The 26259-nt window shown below is 46.1% G+C and overlaps 1 protein-coding gene across 1 annotated transcript in view; it reads right to left on the reverse strand.

Annotated features, from left to right (window-relative positions):
• Positions 1-2247: 2247 nt before the first annotated feature.
• Positions 2248-26259, reverse strand: part of TOGARAM2 (TOG array regulator of axonemal microtubules 2) — a 30747-nt gene continuing 6735 nt past the window's right edge. The window contains exons 7-19 of the mRNA XM_067294556.1: positions 24602-24795; positions 23515-23671; positions 22390-22554; positions 20713-20854; positions 19119-19224; positions 17086-17321; positions 15692-15850; positions 14454-14571; positions 13383-13486; positions 11794-11992; positions 10404-10620; positions 4778-4864; positions 2248-2504 (exon numbers count right to left, since the gene is read on the reverse strand). Coding sequence (XP_067150657.1) covers positions 2248-2504; positions 4778-4864; positions 10404-10620; positions 11794-11992; positions 13383-13486; positions 14454-14571; positions 15692-15850; positions 17086-17321; positions 19119-19224; positions 20713-20854; positions 22390-22554; positions 23515-23671; positions 24602-24795 — 2141 coding nt within the window. The remainder of the gene's footprint in view (positions 2505-4777; positions 4865-10403; positions 10621-11793; positions 11993-13382; positions 13487-14453; positions 14572-15691; positions 15851-17085; positions 17322-19118; positions 19225-20712; positions 20855-22389; positions 22555-23514; positions 23672-24601; positions 24796-26259) is intronic.

Here is a 26259-nt window from a genome sequence, read left to right on the forward strand (position 1 = left end):
TAAATGAACTAAACTGGCCTTGCAAGTGTAGCTTGCAGTCTTTTTTTCTGGCGGGACTTCTGGAATAAAATTATAATTAAAATAATTTAGAAAAAGGAAATACTGAGATTTGTACCAGAGCTGGAAAAAGGCCCAGCATTGCTCTGACTATTGTTCATGTCTTCCAAAAACCTTAATAGCTTCTTAATAGCTTGTCACATGCACCTGGGCAAGGATATGGCAGGAGAGCTCACCTGAGCTGAATTAACCCCTACCCCATTAAAACCCCCTGGTTCCCTCTCCTTCCTGAAGGCAGAGTCACTGTGTCAGCTAAGTTTGATCCTTCTGTGGTAGGAGCATCCCTCTCACAAGGAAACTGTCTCAGCTGGAAAAGAAAAGAAAAAAAAACACCCAGGCAGAAGATAGGTACTGGCAGGCAACGCTTTATTCTCTCCGACTACGTGGAGCAACATACATGAAAGCAGCACTCCAGGCAAATAGAGTTAAGAAACCAGTTACATGGGTTACCTTTTAAACCTACTTTGCAAGTGCTACAACTAAACACACAAAAACAGGCTCTGAGAGGCTTCTTTTGATGCGCACAAAAGCTTTTTCCTCCTCAGTGCAGAAACTTCCCGCCGCATTCCTGAGGGCTGGAGCTAGCTAAGGAGGAAACAAAGCCAAAGAGCGATCATTCGGCAGAGCAAAAGCAGCCCGCGCCCAGCAGCGGCTAAAGGGCTCCCAAGGGAGAGATCCGTAGAGGAGCACGACTGCAAGAGCAGCTTCGGAGGCACAGGAGGCAAAACCGGGAGGCCCTCAAGAGATGCCACCCCTTATGCACGGACGCTACTCAAGGTCTGCTTTTTAAATTTGGCTGTCCTCTGACTTGCTCAGATGTTTCGCCTTTAGCATTTCTGTGAACAAGTATACTCCTCATAGCCCTGCCCCTCCTGCAAAAATACTGTGCACCACCAGGCCTTTCCTGTTTTTGGTTAGCTTTTAGTAAAACCTCTCGAGATGCCAAACTTCGAAATGTGCTGGCATTTCTCCAAGAACTGCGGCTTCCACCAGGCTCTAGAAGATCGCTGGAGACACCCGCCTTTCTGAGCGAGTCCCTGGCCTGGATCATGTGCCAGAACTTGGCAGAAAACCCCGAGTTCCTGAATGCCCCCTGCTAACAAAAATCAGGAATTAAAAGAAAAAAAAAAAGAGAGCGAGAGAGAGAAAAGAAAAAAAAGAAGCAACCTAAAAGGGTCCCCAGAAGAGTCTATTAATTTCACCCCTTCTATACTGTACTAAAGAGACAAAGACTCCTTAAGAGATGACTCAAAATGCAATGATAATATCTGGCAAGTTAGAGTCCCATATTTGCTTTAGACATACAAAATAAATAGAGCAAATAACTTAAGACCCCGAAACCCTTGGGCTGGGCAGGTCTCCTGGCCTCCCAACTTCGTGCAAGGCCCTCGTATCCGCCAAGAGCTCGTCGTCCTTCTCTTAACTCTACTTCCGTGGCTCCAGCGCGCCTCACGCCTTCGTTTTCTGTCCCTTCTCCCCCGACTTCCGCTGAGTGGAGAAGGACTGGCACGTCCCTTCCTTGTGAATCTCACTTTCAGAAGTGCTTTTTTGGTCCACATACAAAGCAAACCATTCACTTTTCCCGGGACGGAAATAAAAAACATTGAGAAAATATATATATTAAAAAATTACACCTTGGCCCGCAGTTTACTGCTCCCCAGGCCCCGTATGATGTCCTTGGCCTGCTCGCCGCCCCCCACGCGGGGCTGTAGCCCCCGACCCCGGCCCCAGAGACCTGCAAAGGCAGCCCCTGGCCCATACGGGCGAACGAAGCGAGCTGCGCTCCCTCGCCTAACCCGAATTTATATCCCAGGTCAGCAGGAACTTGCCTCTCCCGCTCCGCTCCCGGAGCCAAGCCAGCTAATCCTCCAGCCCCAGCACTACCGAGGCCCGTCTCTCACTCCCTAAGTATATACATATGCCCTTCTCTTACTCTCTAAGTATGTATATAAATATATTATTTTCTTTTTTACAGTTACAAATGGCATTTACACACAATTATTTCTTTTTGCGCCTACATAAGCTTCTTGGGGGACGTGAGCTCAAGAAATAAAACCTTTGAAAAATACGCTTTGTTTTGCTTTTTTAAGCCTATTTCAAAACATACTGCGTACACCCAGAGCTGTCAACGCCCGCCGGCGCCGCGCGCGCCCTCCCCGGGCGGCGTCTCCCCGCAGCGCCGAGCCCCCTTCACCGGAGATGCAGCTCCAAGACGTCGCGGAGGTTTTTGGCCACGGGCGGGGGCTGGCCGGCGGCGCGCTCGGCCAGGCTGGCGCCCATCTCGGCGTGCAGGCTGCCGGCCAGCCGGGCGACGGCGCTCCGGACGTTCCCGCCGCGGCCGGGCAGGACCCCGTTGCCGATCATGCTGCCCAGCAGGTGCCAGAGGACAGGCAGGGCGTAGCGCTCGACCGCCGGCCGCCTCCGCCGGGACACGGACGCCACCAGCACTGCCGGCCAGAGACACAAGCCTCTTAGGAGCCTTCATACGGACAAGCACCTACCTTCGTTCTGGGGGTCTGCAAAGCCATTTCCGGCTCGTTGCCGCCCGGGACGCCAGCGGGCACAAACCGCCCAACTATCTCGGCTGTGGCGGCAACGCTCATCCTCCGCCAAACGGAAGAGCCGACCTCCGAGGACCTTAATCTCCCCAGATCGGAGGTTTCGTACCCACCAAGGCAGACCCACCAAAGTGCATCACGCGCGCTTTGTAAATTGCTCCATTAACTACTTCTGTGTGACAGATGACAAAAAATGTCAAATCTCTATCTGTTTCCATTAGGACGTCATCTCAACTAGCTGCAGAACATTTTGAAAAGCAGCTTAAAAAGGTAATTGAAAGATTTCTAATAAAAAGAGTGATTACGTTTTGATGACCTTTGAGAAAAATACCACAAGTCTAATCTGGCAGTTCCCTTTGCTTAGTGCACATAGTAAAGGGCAATATTATACCACATTTCAAAACTCAGCCCAGCCCACAAAAGATGTGTGGTGCTTGATAGTCTTATTAGAAACATCAGTGACTGATATCTTTGGCAGAACGGTCTAATTTGAGATTTTTCTCATACTTGTGGCTTCTAATAGACATCCTGAAGTTTGAAACAGCTGTTCAAGATAATAATTACCCAGCCCCCATTGCCATGGTATCTGAGCATCTCAACCTTAATGACATTTATGCTCACCATTGTTTCCCTTTTATTGCAGGGAAAGACACAGAAAGTCTTATAAAGGGGGCTGAAATTTAACCAAGAACAAGCGTCCCCTCACATTCTCTCCAAGACCTGCTCTCAGACCATGGTCTGAACTGAACAGGTAACTATATTAAATGCAAACAAAAATTTACTGCCAACAGGCTCCTCGTATGATAGTTTTTGCTGAGAGATCAAGATCTGAAATGGTCTGGAGACAGAGTTTTTATTTTCCGTTTGGTGGAAGTGTTATGCAGTAAGCATATACTATTCTGTAGTGGAAGGACCTTCATTTTCTCTACCCTGTTAATCTAGCATCAGCCATCAACATTTAAACAGCCACTGAAAGCACATAAAACAAGGCAGCGAAGGTTTATGGTCCCTATTTTAAAATGGGAGTTAATTTGAATTTTAACACTATTAAACACAGTGGTCACTAAGGAGTTTGGAAGAGAAAGAGCTGTCTGTTCCTGCTAAATCCCAGAGAGAACATCTGGTCTCTCTAAAGTAGTCCCAATTTATGTTCAAATGCTATACTGGAAAAAAGAGATTAAAATAACTGTAGAATTAAATTCTACATTCATGCAGATTTACTTTATTCAAATTATCTTTAAAGGCCTTTTTACGTTCACCATGGTTAAACATGCCCTTTTGAGATGCATAATGAAGAAGCAAACTGTATTAAACCTTGGATTAAAAGATGCTGGCATAATTAGCAGTGGATTTAGACCTAATTAAAGCAAGGCTATAAATAGTCTTTAGTCTATATTGAGATTATCATTTTTTCCGTTCCTTGGCTGTTGCTGTACATAACAAGCTACTATTATAAATCTATTATCAGCTGCATTTTTAGTGTGTAGGACAGTGCTGATACAGAAATAGACTGCGTCTGTACATCCTGAAATAATCTGAGTGCAATGTCTTATCTGCAGTCTGGGCAAGGAGCCTGAATGGCCAGGGCTGAACTGTCTGTTTCTGCCCCTCTCTCCCCAAACCCTGCCTTGCACGCTATCCCTACCCGTTCTGCTTGAGCGCAGTTTTTGCCTATGCTACGACCCCCAGGCTCTGCAGCATTCAGCCTCAAAAAGCTTCCAACAAGAAAACAAGATTTCTCCGCCAGGAACGACTGCGCCCTGAAGACAAAGCCAAATGGTCCTCAGAAACACCAGTTAGCATGAATTTTTCTATGGGATGGACATTCGCTTTAGAAAAGGGAACTCTTAGAGACATCCTTGACCTTCACTGTCCTACCAGGAGGGGAGGCAGCAAGTGTATTTTTAGAGTCTCTTTCCCAGGAGGCAGGTCCTGAGCAGTCCCACCGGCAGCTCAGCACCGGCAGAGGCTGCAACAGCAACACTTTAGGTGCATTTTGCAGGGATCGCACCAGCCGCAGGGCGTTAGGAGGCACGGGCCCAGGACCGCCTGCGGCTTGGTGAGCTCTGCACTGCCCGTTCAGAGGCATTTCCTCAAAGCATTTGTCATTTCCTAAGAGTCGTTTTGATTTAAAAGCCTAGAGGAGCTGAAGCAGGCGATACCTGACAGCCGGTCGGTGACGTCCTGCATGGCTCGGCCGCTCAGGAAACGCACTCTGTTGGCAAATGCTTGCAGCAGCAATACATTATCTGAAAGAGAAGATTTATTTCTGCTCACTCTTCCAGAGATATAAGCAAATAAAAGGGTGGGGGTAATTAGATTTGTAGAATAAAGTGAATTTCAGCTGACTTTGGAGTTCTTATATTTCTTCTTTCCTTAAAGCTTACTTGGGAGGACTCTAAATTCAGAAAGAAAAGTTCGCATTTCACAGCTGTAAATATAAAATTAACTATGGCACAAAGAGCTATGTTACATATTTCACACTTAGATCCTCAAAATTTAAATCGCTTTTAAGTATTGCATAGGATTTGCATGCCAGAGCTTCGCAGAGGTGAATTTCCCCCACCTCTAAGAATAAAGGTGAGACAACTCAGAAGTGCACACATCCATTCATATTTTACAAATTTAATACCAGTTTATCCTTAAGTTACCTGCTGGGATTGATGGACCAGATTCACAGTTCCTCTTATTAGTGAGACTTACCTGCTCAGCGCCAGCATGAGCCGCGCTCAGAGGCGCTCCTAACATCGCCAAAGTCAAGTCTTGGCAGAGATGTGACACTAACTGGCTTCCCAACACTCCATTCTCATATATGTTTTAAGTTTTTCCTATGCTGCCTGCTGTTGGCTCGGGGTTTTGCTGTAGCTTATAACCTGCTGCCCAGGCTGGTCGGCAGCATTCCAATCTCATCACTTTGATAAGGCACGTGTAGTTTTTCGGAGAGGCTGGAGCGTGGGTGGGCTGGGATACATCGCGGTGTCACCAAAAGTGGTGCTGATAAAGTGGGCAACCTGCTTCCTTATGAATCACTGCAGAGCCAAATCCCAAAGTGGTTTTAAGTAGCACCGTGCTGTTAAGTGCTCCTTTTTGTGTGAGATATAAAAAGGAAGTCCCTAATGATTATTTCACGAGCGTGCAGTAAAGAATTGATCCTGCTATCCTAATTAAGTTTCTGCTTTGGTAATTACAGTCTTCTCCTTCACCTTTTCAAACAGACACTTCCCTTTTTGCCTCTCACTCTTGCAATATTGACAGATGCTATTACACACTTGCTGTTCCCCCCTGGAGAGTTACCTTACAGCTGGAGAGTTACCTTACTGCTTTGTAAAAACTGCTCCAAGATCTGGAGCTGCTGTAGCGGCACAAAATGTTAATTAATTATTAACATCAGTATCTACACAGATTTTCATGGGACTTTTTTTTTTTTTTTTTTTTTTAAAGGAAGCTAACAAGTTTACCACATTTACCCAACCATTACTTCAGCAACCTAGAGATACCTAAAGACAGAGCAGCTTTCAGTGCCTGTTAGAGAGCAGGCAGCACAGCTTTACTTCTCTGCACAGCATATTAGCTGGACCCATTGGCTACAGGACAAGCAGCCCAGCATTTGCAATACGAACAAAAGAAGGATCTGCTCCTCTGCACTCTCATCCTGTTTCCACCACTTTAGTGACAGCCATCGTACAGGGGAGGTTTCCCTTCTCCTTCCACGGAGGACCAGTTCCTCTGGGAGCGATGCGGGCTGCTGGCCTGGCTCCAGACCCCTGTGTCAGGCAGTGGCCATTTAAAGGAAATTTCTTTCATGACAGAGGACAGGCCGTTTTATGAAAGGGCCAAGACGGATGTCAGAGGAGAGCAGGTGCCACATCCTGGTCCCATTGCAATAAGGCTCGATTTGCCCCATCTACAAGGTGGCTCCCTCCAGCGGGGAGAGGGTCCCCGTTCACAGCTATCGAATTGCAGAGGTGACAGTGCCATATATGGCCTCCAGTGAGAACCTGGGGACTTCCAGCCCAATGTCAGGGTTAAGCTAAATAAACAATTCAGGTACTTTTCAGAAGCAATTCAGTTTGTTTGTAGATGGAGCTCGGATCTCAGGGATGACAATTTTATATAGGGCGATCGAGCAATTTTATAACCAGCTTGCATTGCTGCAGGGAGCATTAAAGGGGGCAGGGAAGGAAATCTCACCTAAAATTCAGAATTTGAGGCATGTCAATACTTAACATCTCAGAGCAACGTCTGCTCTTAGCTGTGAGACACGCACAGAGGAGCAATGGGGCGAGACACTGCGCTCACTCAATTTCTCTGAGCTTGGAGCACTGTGCAATCTTTTTGAGGGTCCTGTTGTGAGTTTTCATCATTTGCCACATGATTTTAAATTGTAAAGGTAGGCAATTTTAAAGCATGGGGAAAGACTGAGGGCATGCATTTTGCCAGTACAGCCTTCCTCCCCCCCACTAAAGCCCTAGATCTTGAATTTTGAAATATCTGTGATTCAGTTGCCTACTGTAATTTTTGCAAATGTCTAAAAATGAGAAGAATGAAAGCAAAACCCTCAAACACCTCAAACTTATTAGCTTGAACCTGTCTGCAAGTGATATCCACATGAACAAAGACAGATGTGCCTTGCTCCTGTTCTGACATTTGCCAACGCTGAAGATTTATGGTGATCTCTCAATTCAGTGGTGGGGAGGGAGAGGTGGCAGAAGCTCCAGGTGACAATGTTTGAGTCTGACACAAAACCCTTAAGGAAGCTGGTTGCCTTATCCTGTGTTAGCCAGATGTGGCTGTTCTTCCCCAACCGGGAGTCACGGAGAAGGGGCCAATGCCAAACATGGGACAAGTCTCTCTCAGTTCTTCGCACTTCACAGGCAGGAACGATACCACACTTGGGACAGAGAAAGGCAAAGGTCAGCAAATTCATTGGATTTGCAGAGAAACTGATGTGGAGGGAGTTAATAATTCCCCTTTAAGATCTGCCTCTTTGACACGAAATATTTCAGGCATATTCACCCAGTGCTGCATTTTCACAGCTGACATAAATCTGTGTGGCAAGGGAATTTACAGCAGACCTTGGCTATGTAGTTATTGGCTATAGCAATCTCGCCCCATGCAGAACAACATTTGGAACAAGCCATCATTTACAGCTGGATTTATACCTGTTTGTTCTAAAGAAATGAACTTGGCAAATCATAAATTCCCATTAAAAAAAAGGAGACAAAGAAGAAGGGTGGAAAGCAGACAGGACCAGCTAACATAACACAGAGCCTTCTAGGAAGCTGTTCTGCAGAAGCTCTGGTAGGCCAGCTTCCCTTCACACCAGCATCAAAGCAACTCATTTGGGAAGTCAAATTAGGCCTAAACAGCCTCCAAAAATCTCTTTGCCCCTGAATTCCAGCAAAGCTAAACACCAGGATTTATTGTTCAGTTCTTTCCATACCAAAGCAGATGAGCAGCGCAGAGCCAAAGGCTCCTGGGACTTTGAGGAAACAGAGGTACAGATGCAAGCTTGTCTGGAAAGTGGTGCATAAGGACTGCACCATCACAGGTGCTGGTCACCCGGTTCACCAGTTACAGGCAGTAGGAATTCAGGGCCTTTGGTCTTCTGAGTATAAAGGACATGAGTGATCTGCAAATCTGGCACCAGACAAGAAATCAAAAACTGTATGTGAAACCTGCTCTTCTGCAGTACCTTTATTTTAATCAGTGCAAAAAATGCATCCACAGCACACTTTTATTGATGGCACCCCCTGTCCAAAACCAAACTCCTTGCACACACAACTGTGCCCACATTGGCTCTTATCTCACATTTCAACAGAAGACCTCTGAGCTGCAGTAAATACCAGATGGAGAGCCCTGGAGACTGAAAATCTGGCCACAGCAATGACAGTGGTAGCACGAGTATTGCAAGTTTGCATCTTGATCCACACCAGAAGAACATGAGGGAAATTCAGGCCTGGATTCATCTCACCTAACTTTAAACGATTCACTGGTTATTCAATTAACAGTCACCGCAGTCAGTGAGAAGACACAAAGATATCCAGCAGGCAATTCAGAGCAGGCTCAGTCTCCTTCCCTAATGGAAATGCTTGCAAAAAGGAAAACCAGGCAATACCAGCACCTCTCCATTAACCCCAGTGGATCCAGATCCCTAAAATCAAGTGTGTAAGATTAATCTATGAGTCACAGAGAGCAAGGCTTACTACAGACTTGGGGCTGGTTTTGAACTGCGTGTCCTGGCTGGAACAAACCCTACCACCCCCCTTCCCAACTTTGAGAGCCACCCAGTCTTCTGTCCCCATGTGCACTGCTGTGAATGACTCATATCAACCATACAACTGAGCTGAGAGAAAAAAAAAATCTGTTAGTGTAATCCCATTGTAATTTATTCTCATCCTTTTATTTCTTTTGTGCCTCCCTCATGTTTAGATTACTACCCCCAAATCAGGCAAACTGAAACCTGTGGCAGGTGAGACGAAGCAGGGACTTAATGTCAGGACAGTTTATCCATATGCTTATAGAGAAATACATACCACCAGCATGTGTACAATCACTTTCAAGAGCAGATCACAGGGAATGGTTCCAAACACACTGACCAAAAATAAATTGTTAAAAGTTGATTTGATGAACTGTGAAGACATCAGTTTACACTTTCGTAGTATTATCCATGAAAGAACATACCACTCTATTTGCTAATCCATGGCATGCAAGCATATAGCTTGTAGACGGTGCAAGAGACGGACTGGCAGTACGTGCCGCAGAGCAGGCACTCCCAGCGGGAACAAGGCTGAGGATCACCAAGAGCTCCAGGCCACCCTTCCAGGCTGCAAAGGACATGCTGCACACCCTGCAGCAGGCGAGGTGGTCCAGGACACAGGGCAGATCAGAATTTCACCTCCTCCCTACTGCAGTTGCATTTTTTACATCACTGGGCAGACTTGCAACTCCATGTTTGAGCATCCTGATTAGGTTGGCTCCTTACCCTTGTGCAGGAGGAAAGCCAACACATGTAGCGAGCTCAAGGCTGACCATACAGCAAGCATTTCATCCTTCATCTGATCTTTGTTGTGATCTCTCACAGCACAATATTATGTTATATTCAAAATCTCAATTTCCAAATCAGTCTTCAAAGGAACACTGTTACCTGGGCCCTGCAGAGCTGAACTATTACCTACAGCTCCAGAACGAGTAACTGAGTTCAGAAGTTTTCATATCAGGGTCAGCAAGGGCTGGACTCATCTGCTCTGGGGGCAGCTGCCACTCCCAGAGCAGGGACCAAGGCCCAGCAAGAGCAAAGAACCTCCACCGTCCCCTCCTACCTCTCGCTTCACGGAAAAAGCATGTTCCTTTCACCTTCTTTTAGTGAACATAAACTTATAAGAATGCGCATGTTACAAATCCAATTCAATTTAAAAAAAAAAAAAAAAAAGCAAGGCAACACATGCTGTTTCCTATGAGGAAAACAGCCGTGACAGACGCTAGTCACTTCCCTCACGCTCTTCTGGCAGGAGCTTAGTATGATCCTTATCATATCCTCTCTACTGAATTAATAATCGGACATATGACCCCGACGATAAGCAGTATCCATTTAGCTGCACATCACAACATGATACAACAGATGGGGACAGAAAGAATTCAGACAGGGCTTAATAAACATCTTGCAGCAGCTGGATTTTTCCACAAAAAATGGACATCAACAGACCAAGTGTTAATTAGACTCCAATAGAGAAACCACAATTAGGGAGAGTCTATGCCATAGGGCACCCAGGCAGAGCTCAGCCTTACCCAGGTGTGCAATGGACGCATCCAGCACCTTCACAGCTGCAGCATAAATCCCTGTGTTCTTAGAGTTCAGGTTGTCGGTGACTGCTGCTACCACAGGGACCAGCACTGGGTGAAAGCCATCCCCAAGGAGGGGTATCATGGCAGCAAGGGACTCGAGCGCCTGCTGGTTCACTTTCTTGTTGGAATCCTGAAGTCTCAGGACAAAAACATCAAAAATCTGTTAAGAAAACAAATGACATGAAAGCTGGATTACAATGGCTTTGTTTCGAGAAGGGATGTGGAAACAGAAGATCCCAGCAATGTAAAAGATGAATATAATCTTTTCTGACAGGCCAGTGCTTACTAGTGCAATCTTACTGTTTTCCTGTGGGCTGCTCACAGTAGCAGTTGCACAACCTCACATAGTTTAAGAGCTTTTCTTATTTTATGAGGAGGTTAGAATGGGCACAGTTCATATGGAGATTCCTTTTACCTATAAAATTAATCCCATCTTAATAATGCAAAAAAATCTTTTGGTATAAAGGTATGAAGACAGTTATTCGAGATTCCTATTCTTCCATAAAGTTGTCTCAAGGACTGAGGGTAGTTTTGGTTTTGCCAAGACTGGAGCTGGATGAAATCCAAGTTTCATTTTATCTGTCTATCCCAGAACCTAGGGTTGGTGAAGTGCAGGGCTCTGATGAATTCTTCAGGATCCAGACAAACTTTCTAGCTAACAGTTAGACTCCAAGTTTAATGTGCTGTGCCAGCTCTCATTAGAGCAGGTTCAGTCCCACAACAGCCACATTCTTGGGTAACGTTTTCTGGAAAAGGGAAAAAAGGCAGCTGCTTGGAGGAGGAGAAGATCCTTCCTCTAGCAGTTCTCCTCCTTCTTCCAAAGAGCAGAATTGGGTCCAAGAAGGGTGTGAGCACTCTCTCCCAAGCAGGGAAGGGATAAGGAGGGAAGTGAATAGGCTGAATTGCACCTTCGCAATACAAGATAAAGTTCTCATGAGCAGCCTGTGCAAAAAAAAAAAAAGTTATTAACCCAGCCTGATACTTCTCTACCCCATCCCACCCTATTCTTCTTCTGGAAAGTAACTGTCAGCTTTGGGTGGCTGGATTTCCTTTCTTTTCACTTAACTAAGTGTAGGAGAGAGCAGAAGCCTACAGCAACAGCAAACTGAAACATCATATTGTGAACAGGACCAATAGACACCTGCCATAAAAATACACCTGAACTGGAATTACTTGCACTGAAGCCTGGAGTTGAAATAAATGATTTTGGATAAGAAAGGACAGCCAGTCCTGAATGACTGGTATGCAGTGCCAAGACAGATGCAATTAAGTTTACCGGGACAGGCTTGGGAAGAGAACAAAGGGAAGAGGAGAATGGAGATGCCCTAGATACCTGGACAATGTTTGCTGAGATGAGCTGGGGGTTGTTTTTGCAGTGATCTAGGAGGAGCACAACTCCCTCCATTCTTGTCTGAAACTCCTTGGCTGCCAAGAGTTTGTTAAGCTCCTTGAGCTGTTCAATCTCTTCCACAGTGCGAAGTGACGTATGTCGGACTGTCTGACGGGCTAAGACAAGGACGTCAGAGCTGGACCTTGAATTGGAAAATAAAAACAAGGTAAGACCTTTTGGTGATAATATCTTCAGTTAACTGCGAGAAAAGCATCTCAAGGAGACTTCCTAATGATATGATTTCAGCTAGATCCTCATCTGAAAAGTGGCTTTGATCTCATGACAATCATTACAGAAGGCAACCTCCAAGTATTATCCATTATCCTCCATTATCGTTACTGCTTACTTAGGAAAACCGAGACGCTGCAGATGGGATTTATCTCACATATCTTCAGGTGTCTTCCAGGTACTCATCTAGCATCCCTTTGTGGAAAAAAATAGAAACTACTTCAAAGTTTAAACATCTCAAGGGATCTTAAGGGAGATGTCTATATTATAAGGAAATAAACTGCCTTGGAGATGTGCCACTGTCATGGGCAATGGGAATCTGGATAAATAGCTCAGATGCACCTGAACACATGAATCCCACCCAAAGAGATTAAGGACATATCTGAAGGGATTCAGAGGATGAGTAATGGAGATGCAAACAAGCCAGGCATCCCACTAATGCTCTCACATTATTGCTTCCCTAGGGACTGATCAGATGTTTAGTGAACTCAGTGGAAACAATCCCCTTGGATCAATCCCCTCTGGCACATGCACGGGAAAATCCTAACAACACTAGAGGCATGTGGCCACCTTCCTGCCACTACTGAACACAGAGCTAAACAAAATCACCCTGATATCAGAGGAAAGCAGGTACAAGTAGCTCTCTCACTGGCCTGGGGAAGACGGCAAGGACCAAGTTCCTATTTTGAATGCTGATCTGCAGCATGACATAAAAACTTGCTATCCATCAACCACCCAGTAATGGGTCTGAACAACATGAATAGCTACACAAAAAATCCATACTCAGACTGTTAGCCAGCCAGAACTGCTCAGAAATTCTCTTGCTGATGCCTTTTGAGGGTCAGAAAGTAATGACTCATCAAGGCCAAAACATATGCATGGAAATATGTCATTTTTGAGAAAGGCTTCTCAGTTCTAGACTGGGACTTCTCATCAAAACCACCCATGTAGCAAAGACTCCCCTCAGACGAAAAGACCCTGATTGCAATGATCATCCGAAGTCAAATAGCAGAGAAACATGACCCTTCCACAGCCTCCATGACACTGTCCTAGCCCTTGAGCTGTTTTTTCCAAGCTGCAACTGTTGGTTGTCTCTTTCTGTCTCTTGATTTTTGTGGAAAACCCCCAGAGAACTTGTGTTCAGCCTAGTGCAGAACCTGGTATTTATTTTTCATCTTACAAGGTTTTGTGGGGCAAGAAAACAATCTCTGACGCAGCTCAGCTGCACCAAAAAGATTTTACTGAGGAAGAGACCTGAAAACCTTGTCACATGCTTTGTCAAATCAAATGGAAGTGTTCAGTACCCTTCGTCAGAAGGCAAGGTGTCCTGGGACGTCATCAAACTGCTGTTCCTACACTCCCTACGGCCTTTGGCAGATGGAGGTTCAGATATATGGTCTTCTATCCCCTAAATACATATATAAAAGAACATGAATCTATAAAAGATGAAATAGGAAATAATTCATTTAAAACACAGGTATAACTGGGATCACTGCTACCAAGAAAGGCTTAGGAAAACATTTCATAGCTTAGAGAGGGAGATAGACTGGTGAAAATAAAATCTTCAGTAGACATCACAGAATCTCTGGTCTAACGCAGGCTGTAGGTGCTACAATGATGGGCAGCAGTATGAAATCCTGAATGCATTAGTCTTGAGCACAAATGGAAACAACAGGACCTGATAGGGAACAAGCTTTCATGAAGGGAATAGTGGGAGATTTTTGGACTCTCTCAAGGTTGGACTGTTGATGTTCGGAACTGATTTGGCTTTCACACTCGCTCTCCCTATTTCTGCACAAAGCCACAGTCCTTTCTAGACTATAAATGGAAAGGAATGAAAAACACAAATCAGAATGATTTTCCACTGGCTGCTGAATTCAGAGCTTCTTCCAGCTCCATAGGGCCTGACAGCACAGCAGTATTGCTGGAATATAGAAAATACATGCACTAATAATAATATAATTTGTGCTTCTTCTGTATTTTTGGAAATCTTCTAGGCACTACCACTTCCTTCATCTGTTACAAAGCGATCTAATACCTTCAGAAGCACTATTCCCACTTCCTTGCTGGGGGTGGGGAGGGAGGAAGGGGGGGGATTGTTTTTTATGCATGAAAGTGAAACCATTTTCTCCTACTTTCCTTCCTGTTTGAGGCTGATATTCAAAATAAACCCACTTTATTCCTAGCCATAGTTGTTCCTTGACTGCCTGCTGATAAAATGGCTAAGGATCAACAGTTCATTCCCATGAGCAAAACATCTCAGTGGAAGAAGAATGAGATACAGAAAGGGAAAGATTGAATATACTTAATCTCATTCTCGTAATAGCAATCTCAGTACTTGCATAAAGGAGACATTTCTCCTGCCAAGCACTTACTTTCTGCTTAATTGTTGCCATAACATCTTGCAAGTCATGTGATGGTAGAGACTGTTTCAAATACCCATCAAATTTTGGATGATTCATCAATATGTTCAGCATCTTCCGTCCATAAAACCTAACATAGGGAAGAGAAATGAATGACTGTTTTCCTACCTAATCTTAATGTCTTCTTTGCCTATCCGTGAGCCAAGGAAGAAGGGGTTTAAAAGAATAAGCTGATATTTTATACCTGTCATGTGCAATACTTCCATAAGAATTTTTTATCCATTCAGCAAAGAGAGAGATTTACCTCCAGTTGGCACCACTGCACAATGCTGCCAGCTGAACACAGGAGGTACTGGAGGACACAGGGCAACAGGAAAATACAGCTTCACTCTCTGAAATTGTGTGCCTGTTTCTGTGGGGTGGGGGGATCCTGTGGGATGAGTGAAGTGCATCTCCTGCTTTGCTGTCAGTGCTCATGCGCAGTGTCTCATTGCAAATGCACAATAATTCACCTTCCTTCCCCTGGAGGAGAAACTAGAGCAAATCAGCTGATGCTTTCTACTCTACACTACAAATATAGTGGACAGTTAGTTGTTCATGTGTTCTTGCAATCTATTAATGAGGATTTAGAGTAATAATCAAAGTAAGTTATTCCCTTAATGAGGCTTTCCTTTTGCTGAACACTGAAGTGCTCTGATGGCTGCACTGGATTTTTTTCTTTTCTTTTTTTTTTTTTTTTTTTTTTTTTAAACATGCTACCAAACTGCAGCTGTCTTTGAGAGGAAATGTGGAAGTCATTCAGCCACAGACAGTGACATTATACAGCGGCTGGGAAAAGAAAACGTCAATACCATAGGCAACAAACTGCAGAAGGGGTTTAGGAAACTGAATGCACTGGTTGAAAATAACTGGAATTTTTCTAGGGCAGTGTTAACCATACCAGAAACGCTTGGGATCCTTTGATGATGAACAGTGGCCAATGCCAGCTTTGTATTGTACAGGTAGGACCAAAAGAAACTGTTCAGCTGACTGATCTGAATGAAGACTCGTTCGTGTCACAGGAATTTGTCAATGGTCCTTCTTGCCAGACAGCCTCACAGTATATCAGTCTTTTCCCCAGACAGCATTAACCACACTGGGGAGTAACTTCCTTAATATTTACTTCACCTTCTACTCTTCTGCGGTTTTAGCATTTGTAGCCAGCCATCAAATGGTTTTCCATTTTCAGGAGGCAGCAGGGAGGTCGTTACCTCGTGTCCTGGTTGCAGTCCTGGGCAAGCTTCACCAGCGCCTGCACCAGCAGCTCGGTGCTCTCGCGGGAGCCCGACAGCAGCTTCTCGGCTCCGATCTGCTCCGTTACAGTCAGCAGGTGTTCAGCAGCGCACTTCCGGACAAGGGTGTTTCGGTGACTGCGAATGAGATTGCAAACACTCGGGCAGTGAGAAAGAGAGAGCACGCGCAGAGGGACCGTCCCGGTCCCGGTCAGGCGCGGACGGCCTGCCTCCTCGCCGCAGCTCGAGCCAGCAGCAGACACTACTATCCCCTGACAAGCACGGAGCTGGCGTCTTACAGATGGGCCACCTGCAAGGGTGAGAGAGGGGTTCAAGCACCCTGGACTATTGGATACTCTATTTCTTTCCTGAAATTACTGACTCCAAGAAAGAGGGAAATGAAAGACAATTCATGCTGACTTGCATCAGAGGGCTTCCACCACACACAGACAGTGCTGCAGTAGGATTGGGACTTATTCCACCAATTTATCTCCAAATCTGCAGGCCCTTGAGAAGCTAGACGGGGGGAAAAAAGCATGGAGGATGAGCATACAGAATATCCAACAATGCAGAGAGTTTGTTCTTTGTGGCTTGGCAGCAGGTACATGTGTGAATGCTTTACCCTTTTCAAAGGCTGAGAAAAGGGTAGCAGTCATTTCAGCTAGATCGTCCTTTCTAGAAAAGAGCAGCACCTATTTGAAACTATCAGACACGGCACTATTATTTCAAGGCAGCATCTGCTTCAGGTAAACCCATGGGAGTCTGCCTGTGAAGGCGCCTGTAATGTGACTCACCATCTCAAAGCTAACATTTGGTGTCAGTTTGAATAGAAAGTGAAGCCCTAATGACATGGTGTCAGACAGACTCCTCCCCGCAGGAGCTGCGCCTGCTGAGCAGGCACCCACCGCACCCAGCAGCTTCTCCCCTAGACACTCCGTGTCCCAGCAATTAGCCTCCCTGTTTCTCAAGTTAATGGCATAATGATGACGCATGTTTTTTCCTGGGGCCTCTGTGGTTGGTGTCGTGAAATATCAAATACAGGCGCTCTCTGCTGGAATTGCCATTGTCCCTGTTCCCGCAAAGCCACAGGGCTGTACCACCGCGCTCTGCAGGGATTTTCACTTCCCCATTGCTCACCACATCTAGGCAGTGTTAACAGACCGTGAGAACAAGTAGGCTGTAGCAGGGTACAATTATATGATATCAGGAAGGGAACAGGGACAATCAGAGATTTTGATCAACAAAGTCACAGCGTATCTAGGAGAAAGGACTCTTCCCTCCAGCCATTCTCTTGCTTGTCCCTCTGCCCCCCTCTCCTTCCCCCTTCCCACACAATTTAAGGTGAAGGACATCCCTAAGAGAGAACCACGTACTTGACCCCACCAGCCATGAGAGCAGCCATTGCCCGTGCAGGAGTCACGCTCCCCACCATGATCCCGAGGGATCGATCAGCTGCTTTCTGAATGAATTCACTGGAGTCCCCTGCCTTCTGGAGCAAGGCCCGAGCAATCTCCTCCACCTCCTGGTCCATGTGCTTCTTCATGGTCCTGAAGAGCTCTCCAAGAGTGCCGATTGCAAAGCGAGACACCTTCGAGCGGAGATTGTTCACCTGCAGAAGTCAAGAGGGAAAAAATGCAAGAATCATCTTGTAAAGAGTATCGGTTCACCTGGACAGAAGTCCCAGGAGACAACAGGACTTTTTTTGCTGGGCCCAGGTGGAACCTAAGACCACAGTAAGAGCAGAAGACCACAAGCACAGAAACACCCTTACTCTGATACAATTTCTTCTCCGGCTTCAGGTCCACTTACAATCCAGTTTTAATAAGACTGTAGGCCTGAGAAACATTTCACGTAGAATAAAGTGTGGCCCTTAGCCCACAAGGTACACTGCTTTGATTTTAGGCCACTTTATTGGGGGGGGAGGGGGGAAAATCAAACAGTGGCTAATTACAAACTGCAAAGGCGCAATTCAGAAAGACAAGACAGAGGAAGGGTAGCACTTTCCCCCTGTCCAAAAATGCAACACCAGCAATTCAAGCACTCATCCAGGAAATGGGAAACATGGGTTCAAATCTGCTCTCAGACTAATTCACAGCAGGACTTAAATCCTGCTGCTCCATCCACCTAGGAGAACCCAAGCTGTTGGACTCAAGGATCTGTAAAATTCTGATCCTGGAGAACTCCACACAATTCCTGCTGCAATCAGTGGGATTTTACAGAATTCAGTGCTACTCCAGAGTGATGCCCGCTTTGAGAGGGCTGTCCTGAAGGGTGGAAGAAATGAGCATCTGTGAGTCAAGCATTTTATTTGAAAGATACAATGAGAGACAGTCTTGTGCTTCCTTCTGCCTTAGCTGTGCTTGTTAATAAAAAAAGAGAAAGATATAAGGGCTAGAAGTGCTCATAAAAGCAAAATCTGAGACTAGAGTGAAATGAAAGCTGAACCATGCTTCTGCACATGACAGCTTAGAACAAAGAGGAAATTTCTTCAGAAATATAAAAACAATATGTGAATCAGATGAGCTAAGCTGGAACAGCTTCTTCTCTTATCTCTGATCTCTAAGCAGGAAAATCTGAGTCCTGAATATCTAAACAGAGAGAGTCCAGCAACACCAGAGGTATTCATGTATCTGACATCTTTTAGCTATTGGATAGAAGATATGGACCTACTTTCATGGAAATGAGCTAAGTCTTGCTGTTTTCTGTGAACAAAGGAAGATTTAATGGATTTGGCAATCACACATAGTAAGAGTACAAAGCAGCTGGTTCAGGCCACAAAAAAGTGCCAGTTTGGAAACATAGCCATATATTAATCTGAGGATCGTAGGTTGAGACCTCTCTGTTAACTGAGCAATGAGAAAGTAAAGCTGTGTGTGACCACCCTGCAATCCCAGAGCTGGGAGGCTCCAAGTGTCCAGCAGCTGTACTGCAAAATCCCACCAGTGCAAGGAGACAGCACATCAACAGAAAGGGCAAATCTACAGAAAATGCAGAGAAGAAGGAGAAGAGAAATCAGGAAACCCTGGAAAATAGACACCCACAGTCAGTTCCCTGGGACATTGAGGAAGAGGAAGTGTGAGAGAGCTGGAAGGGAAAAGCTCCAGGGTTTAATTGGAGCTTGGGCAGAGACTTGGACTGTTGTAAATCACTCAACTGGTGCCTCTGTTTCCGCATTTGTGCATTGCATTATAATGACACACAGCTCAAAGAGGAGACAGATACACTTGCAAATATAGTTACATATATAGACAGATCATATAGATAGGTGACTTAGCTACTAGAGAAATGAGATCTAAAAATAGCAACGGAGGCAGACGCAGAGCACACATGTAAATGCACAAGCACATATCTACTCTACACCGTATGTACGAGGTACGTGGGACACAGTTAAATACGACTTTCCTACCTCTTTGGTAACTGCCAGGGAAACGTCATGAAGTCTGCAAAGAAGGATTTCTGAATGGCAGATAGCCAGGCGTCTGATGCTGAAGAGCCCTTTCCCTTTCAGCTGCCTGAAAGGCAATTACCAAAAAGATTGATTTTTCTCACCACCCCAGAACTAGGCAGCACCCTCTGAAATTACCAGGGTGTCGGTTCAAACAAACAAAGGGAGGCACTTCTCATGCAGCACTTAATTAAATTGTGGAACTTGTTGCCACAGGATGCTGTGGCGGTCAAAAGCATACATAAATCCAAAAGGCAATTAGATGGTTTCAGAGTGGATGGGTTAATCTGTGGCCATTAAGCAAGACAGCCTTCCTGAAAGCCCTGGCACACAAAGTCCCTGTGCTACTGCTTCCCAGAAGCCCGGAGGCTGCATCATACGTCCCCTGTTTCTTGCACCTTGCCTGGACGCCATCCTCCGATACAGTTCGGTCTGGATGTTTGCACACTGCAATCCAGTCCAAAAGAAGAAAAAACAACAACACAGAACTAAACAAAAAAAGCAGCATGACCTAAAAGATCCCACAATTTCAGCAGTTTCTTTGTGAAGAACCTGAGCTGCATGAAGAAGGTACAGGATTGACCCACTGTTTCCCCATGGTAGCCTCCCCACCAGGAGCTCCAGAGGGCTGCAGGGCCAGGCTGGGGCCCCATGGGTGCAGCCGGGTGCCCCCTTGCCTGCAGCGGGCACCACACCACGGGGGGCATGGGAAGGGGGAGAGGGCCAAAATGAAGTGGTTGCACAAGGAGCTGCATCGCAGATGGTTTTGCACGGTTCATCCGGTGTGAACAGAGCCCCAGTGAGCACATGCTGACCCAGAAATCAGAAACAAGGCCAATATCACCTGAAATTCATTGCCTCCTCCTGTCAGCCTCTAATTTCAGCACACTGTGTGGTTATCAACAAAAGCACCTTTGTTTGGCCCATATTAAACAGCGAGGAGGAAAAAGTTTAATTCTAAAAGTGCAAGAGTCCTAAAAGATTTTTTCTTTTGAATTTTCTTCTGCCACAAGCCCATCAGGAGGAAGGACAAGCAGAACAGTTCTGCACCATGTCTCAGTCTGTATTGCAGAAATAGAAACTCCCCATATGCACTGCTGTGACTTGCATGCGCAGGAGGTCCCTGCGGGCTGGAGCAGGAAGGTCCCCTTCTCCTGCTGCTGCTGCCAGCAGCGAGACTCGACATAACTTCTTACTTGATCCCACCTGGGCTGGTATCTCTAAAACCAAAGATTGTTTTTATCCTGCCTCGTGCTTCTGGCTTCAACAGGCAAATCTTGTTTCACAATTTTCTCTCTTCCCTGACGTTTCCATTTGTAGCTACCCGGAGCAGAAGGTAAAGCCAGCAAGGAGACCGAACCCACCGAGCCATCGCACCGCTAGCCCAGGGGCGACCCAGGGCGGGTAGAAAGCTCTCGCTGCATCCATGCACCGTGATCGCCCCAGGGAGGTCTCACGAGTCCCCTTTCAGCCTGGGCTCAGCAACAAGACACCGCTTCATCGGACCTTTGTGCCAAAGGGGAGGAAAGGGAGCGAGCGGGGAGCTTTCCCTTACCAGTCGCTGCTGCCGAGCCAGCCCAGCGCGTCGCCCAGCCCCTGCTCTGGGTGAGAGAAGGGTCTCGCTGCCGAGGTGTCCCCACATTCGGGCTCCTCTCCCCACTCCGGGCAGCCCAGGGCGATGGCCGGCAGCGAGTTCGCTGCGGGAAGAGGGGTGATCACCGACCGGCCGCGCACCCGTGCTTTCCCAGCACCCCACAGCCTCCCAGGCACCCCGAGCTGGGCACCAGCTAACAGACCCTCAAAATGTGACCCTGTCTCGGTTTCCATTTATTTCAAGTATTCTAGATAGCAGACAGCTGAGTGAGCATTCATTTTAACATACTATTGGGAAAGTAGTAGTTTATGGATTTCAATGTTTTCCAAGCATTATGAATATTTACTATTTCAGAGTTACCCACCGGCTCTATTTCAAAGATGCTGAAGTGAAATTTATTTGTCATCAAATGTATTTGTTTACAAACTGCAGTGCCTAAGCTTTCTCTTGTGGAAAAATGCAATTTCTAGTCTAGATAGTTGTGACAAAAAAGCCTTCCAAATGTGAATTGAGGATAAAAATATGTAAATGTAGATGCAAATTGCTGGCAAATGCACTCACTTGATGACAAATATACAAGGTATAAGAAAATTCAGAAGACGAATGTGCTTGCTATGAAACCTATTTTTCATCAGATGCACTATAGGTCAAAAAATTTCACTCTTGCACTCAAAAGCTCATTTTCTAAACTGTAGATGAAAACACCTGAGCTGTCTAAAAGTATTGAGTCTAAATATTGCACAGAATCTAGATGAACTGGTATGGACTCTATAGGATTTTTATGCTATCTAGAGATTTTGTGTTCTACAAGATATGGAGGATATATGTAAAATCAGCAAGGCATTTTTCAAAAATGCATAGATAGGGCCTAATTGTGCTCTCACTGATGTCACTGGTAATATATATCTATAAGTATAAAAATATATATATGAATAGTTAAAAGGAGTGGAGAGCCACATCAGGCTAGTTCTGGTCATTTTTGAAAAGCAGCCCAGGACATAGTGTCACTAGCAGATACCATTCAAAGCATTGTTCCTAGCTCCGTTTTTTTTAACTCACGATATTCAGGATCATTACACAAACGTAGGCTAAAGGTCTGCTTCCTGCCCGCAAAAGAGAAACCAGAGCCACCACGTGCTCCCTCTCTGCTGCATATTTATTGCAGATAACAAGCAGCGTGGGAGAAGCCGGCAGCCTCGCCTGTGTGCCACCTACCGTACACAGCTACTGTACTTAGGCTAGGTGACAGCACAGGCACGACTTGCACCTAGCTTGTGTTGCGTGAGGTACGACACGACAGGCTGGAAGCCTTTTCTGGGTGCGCTGTCATACCAAGTCACTAATTTCGGTGCAGTGGCAACCCCTGCCGCAGCACGGCAAAGCCGGCTGGAAAGCCGGGCAGCCGCGGGCACCGAGGGCGCAGCCCAGCTCCGCACGTACAGCTGCCTCCCCTTTCACGCCACCGGCCCGAGCCCGCACCAGCGCTGCGGTTTAGACTCCCAGCACGGGCAAAGGCTCGAGCTTAAGGCTTCACCACGGCTTTATCCGGCTCAACGTCCCCCCGCGCGGGGAAGGAGGCAGCCTGCGCTCCCGGCGGGGGAGGAGAGCCGCCGCAGGGGGAGGCGGCGCGCGGCTCACCCGAGGCATGACGTGGGAAGCCACTGTCCTGGCTGATGGTGGGGATGCTGGGCAAGGACGGCCTGTTGACCCGCTTCTTCAGTGCGCTACCAACGCCAGTTCTGCCCACGTTGCTCATGCTGGGCGAAACGGACACCATCCCGTTGACGTGCAGTGGGCCAAAGCCTGCAGAGATCGAAAAGGACCCCTGAGTCCAGAGCGCTGGACAGGACAGCTATGGGCTTGGAAGTCTCGCTGGAGCAACATCCCTCACAGCACTGGCCCAAACAGCTCCAAGCACAGCAGTTGCACGCTAACCTGGGGCAGCGACTGCAGAGTGCAGTGGCGCTTTCCCTAAGGAATGAGGAAAGCCCAGCACTGCACTTCCTTTGCTTTCCCGTTTCAGAGGCCAGAGAGGAAAGTTACCTTTCTGAGGCTCCCAGATCAGCGCTCCTCACCAGCGCTTCACAAAATAGCAGCAAGAAGAACAGATAACCTTGTCCCGTACCCTTGGGCTGAGTGCTGACTTGTAACTTCTCCGCGGCTGCACTCTGGAAAGCGTGTGCCGCAGCACAATCAGCGCCCGTCAGTCGCAATTAAGTCAGTAAGCCATGCGCTTGTGTGCGTAAAACGTGAGCGCTCGGTAAGGGCTCCAGAGTGGCTCTCCAGCATGAGCTCCTCAACAGGGCAGCGGATGTGGGCAGAATAAATTGTTCCACCACATGAGCAAGATCATCTTTTGTGCTTTAATCAGAAATATTTTAACTCCAGTTCTTTCAGGTTGCAACTTGGTTAAAAAGCATTCTTTTGGACCATCCCTTCTTCTATTCTGTAGGCTACACCCAAATACAGAGTCTGAAGCCCAGACGTAGTTGGCAAGGCAGAATTACCCAGTCCAAAAGACTTGGTAGGAAAAGGGGGCAGAAGAGGATCTATATTCTGCCACTGACTCACTGTGGGCCATGATCAAGACACTTCATGCCTCTGTATTTTTATTTGGAAAGCAGAAATAAATTGAGTTCTAGCTTCCATTCAGGTCTGTGCAATGCAAGTGTAACAGCCTTTGAGTTCAATTTCATAGACATTCGCACTTTGCAAGGGGTAAGCAAGTGAACAAAAAGACCCGTAACTATCACAACCGCTTACCTTCCGCATCAGCACCCACAGGGTCAGCACTCTGCATGGGAGGCTGCAAGGACTTCTTTTCTCTCTCTTTCTCCCTCTCTCTACGCAAAAGCTCCATTTCTCTTATTTGCTTCTGGCGCATTTTCTCCTGAGCTGATTTGGATATGGTAACATGGATCTAGTCACAACAGAAACATATCATGGAGTATAAAATGACTATATTTGACACCTAAGCAGGAATACAGTGGCAGAGTGTCATGGTCTTTAATGCAGTCCCACATACATCCCAGTAGCTTCAGAAGTAATTCCTCCTTTTCTTCTCCTCAGCATACAGTTACACCCAATGGCGTATATTGCATCATTTCCACACCCTTCCACTGCTCCAAGACACTCTTTCTCAAGCTACATCACGAAGCCCTGCTCGCACCAAGGGGCCTGTAGGAGTGCTCCTAGAGGTATCAAGAGCTCACACTACCAGGGAAATGCCCATAGAGCAGGGCAGGAGAGTAAAAATCATCTGCAAGAATACACAACCAGCAATGAAAGGTAATCTGCTGTTTCCTAGCTATGGTAAATGCTTACAGCCATTAATTGCAGCTGCTTCTCACTTCCCTGCTGCTGAAGGACTCAGCTGCTCTCAGAAAAGATGTATGAGTCGGGAAGAGGAGTCACGTGAACAAAAAGTTTGAGAAACATCAGTCCAAATAAATAGAAAAAGAGAATTGCAGGCTTGTGAGATACAGCAAGAAAGGTAAGCAAGGAAAAGCAAGCTCTCCTCTGTTATTTGGCAGCCTTGCTTATGCCCTACATCATAATCTTTGCTTCTGCCTCTCAAGCATGCACTTTGCAAGTGCTCACTGATGCACAACTTGCTCTGCCATTCATATGTTATAAATTCGCCTCTGCACGTAAAGAGTGCTTCTTGCTTAACCCTAGCGCCATCTCCCAACCAATGGTTTCTGCACAGTGAAAACACACAAGCAATTGCTCTTTAGCTATAAAAGATTCCCCCGCCAGAGGAAAATGATAATTTTCACTGACGTTTTATGCTAAACCCTGAAGAATCACTGAAGAGCAGGTCCCCTCTCCCCCAGTCCTTAACCCTTACCCTTCCGTTGCTCTCCTTCCACTGGTCGTCATCCCTCAGGAGGCGAGGGCTCGCGAGATGATCTGTCCCTGCAGCCCAGCTGAGGGAGAGGCCTGTGAATGGCGACAGAGATTCAGACAAGTGGCCAGCAGACTTCGCGCCCCCAGCGACGCGGTGGTGGGGAACAGGCAGGACAGGTTCCAGCATCCTGAGCTCTGGGGAGACAAGAACATATATTGCCTATGAGAACGGCGAGTAACACATAGCACCTCCAAATGGGTGGGATCCTACCATACAGCACTGGCCACAGAAATGGCATTGCTCTCTTGGCCGTCAAATCCAAGTCTACTGAAAGATAAAGGCCTTGGTCATCAGCTCTTTGTGAGCTGCTATGTTTGCTAAAGAATAGCGGTGGGATAAGGAATCCCCTTGTCAAAAAATTGCTCCCATCTATTCTGATTTTAGTAAACATCCTCTTTTTCCCAGTTGCTAGGGTATCTCCTGTTTTTTGATAGCTACATGCCTTTGTAGAGGTAGGAATCAGTGTGTCCTCCTCTTTGCTGGACTGTTAAAAGGACATTTGAAGAAAAGCTTGGGATTGCTAGAATACTACCAAAAGCAGAATTTTGTCCTCAAAGCTGGAATTCATTCTCCCCGAGCAGATTCATTACAAATTGTAGCAGATCAGCCCACTTTCTGGGCAGTCTCACTAACGGCCGATTTTCTTAATGAGAATAGCACAGTGCAGCTCATTCTGAATTACTCTCCAACAGAGCTGTTAAAACTCAGAGAACTAATCATTCCATGCATGGTTTCACAGATGATAAAATCATGCGATAGCCAAGTAGTAAAAAAAAGGAATAACTTCTTTAAATCAGGGTTTTTTTTTCCTACTGAATGGTCAGGTTGATGAGAAAAAGAGAGAGAGAGAGAGAGAAAGATAGTTTAACTGCATAGCTCACTGCTAGTCCAGAAAGTATCCAGTAAAAATGCCACCTTACTCACTCAGCAATTCTTCCCCCTAGTTGTATTCAGTATCTTAGCTGCATAGCAGCAATAAAGTAATCATTACTGTAATGCATGCTCATTATTTGGCAGAGCTAGCACTGGTGAGACACCAGTGGATCTTATCCTTTTTTCTGCAGCAGCAGAATTATTTGTTAAATTCTCATCTCTCACAGAGATGGCAAAGGGACAGCAAAGGTGTCAAAGTTTTCAGCTTGGAAATATTAGGCAACACAGATGTGACTGACACTCTATTTTGTCTTGTACAACTTCTATTCCTAGTGACAATGCAAGAAAAAAAACAAAACCACCAGGCACCTCGGAGCCCTGCCTGAATTTGCAAGGCTGACATTTGCAGATAGAGTAGGGGGAAGATATTTGTAATAATAAACTTAGCATATATGATCTGAGATAACTGAAAAATAAAAAGCAAGCCTCAGTTTATTACTCAGCATTTAATTTAGACCTGTGTTTTAAGAGAATGGAAAGCTCCATTCAGATGGCTGCTCCAGAGATGGGATCCTTATTTAAATTTCTTTATCTGTAAATGGAAAAATCATAAGGACTTCCTATCACATGAGGTTTCACCATTTCTCCCAGTGTAAAAATAGACAATGTTCATGAATCTACTTCCGGTGTCAAAAGGGTTTGGTTCAGGATAAGAGACTGCCCTG

The sequence above is a fragment of the Apteryx mantelli genome, chromosome 3 (genome assembly GCF_036417845.1).
Source record: "Apteryx mantelli isolate bAptMan1 chromosome 3, bAptMan1.hap1, whole genome shotgun sequence".
In the NCBI taxonomy this organism is placed as follows: Eukaryota; Metazoa; Chordata; class Aves; order Apterygiformes; family Apterygidae; genus Apteryx; species Apteryx mantelli.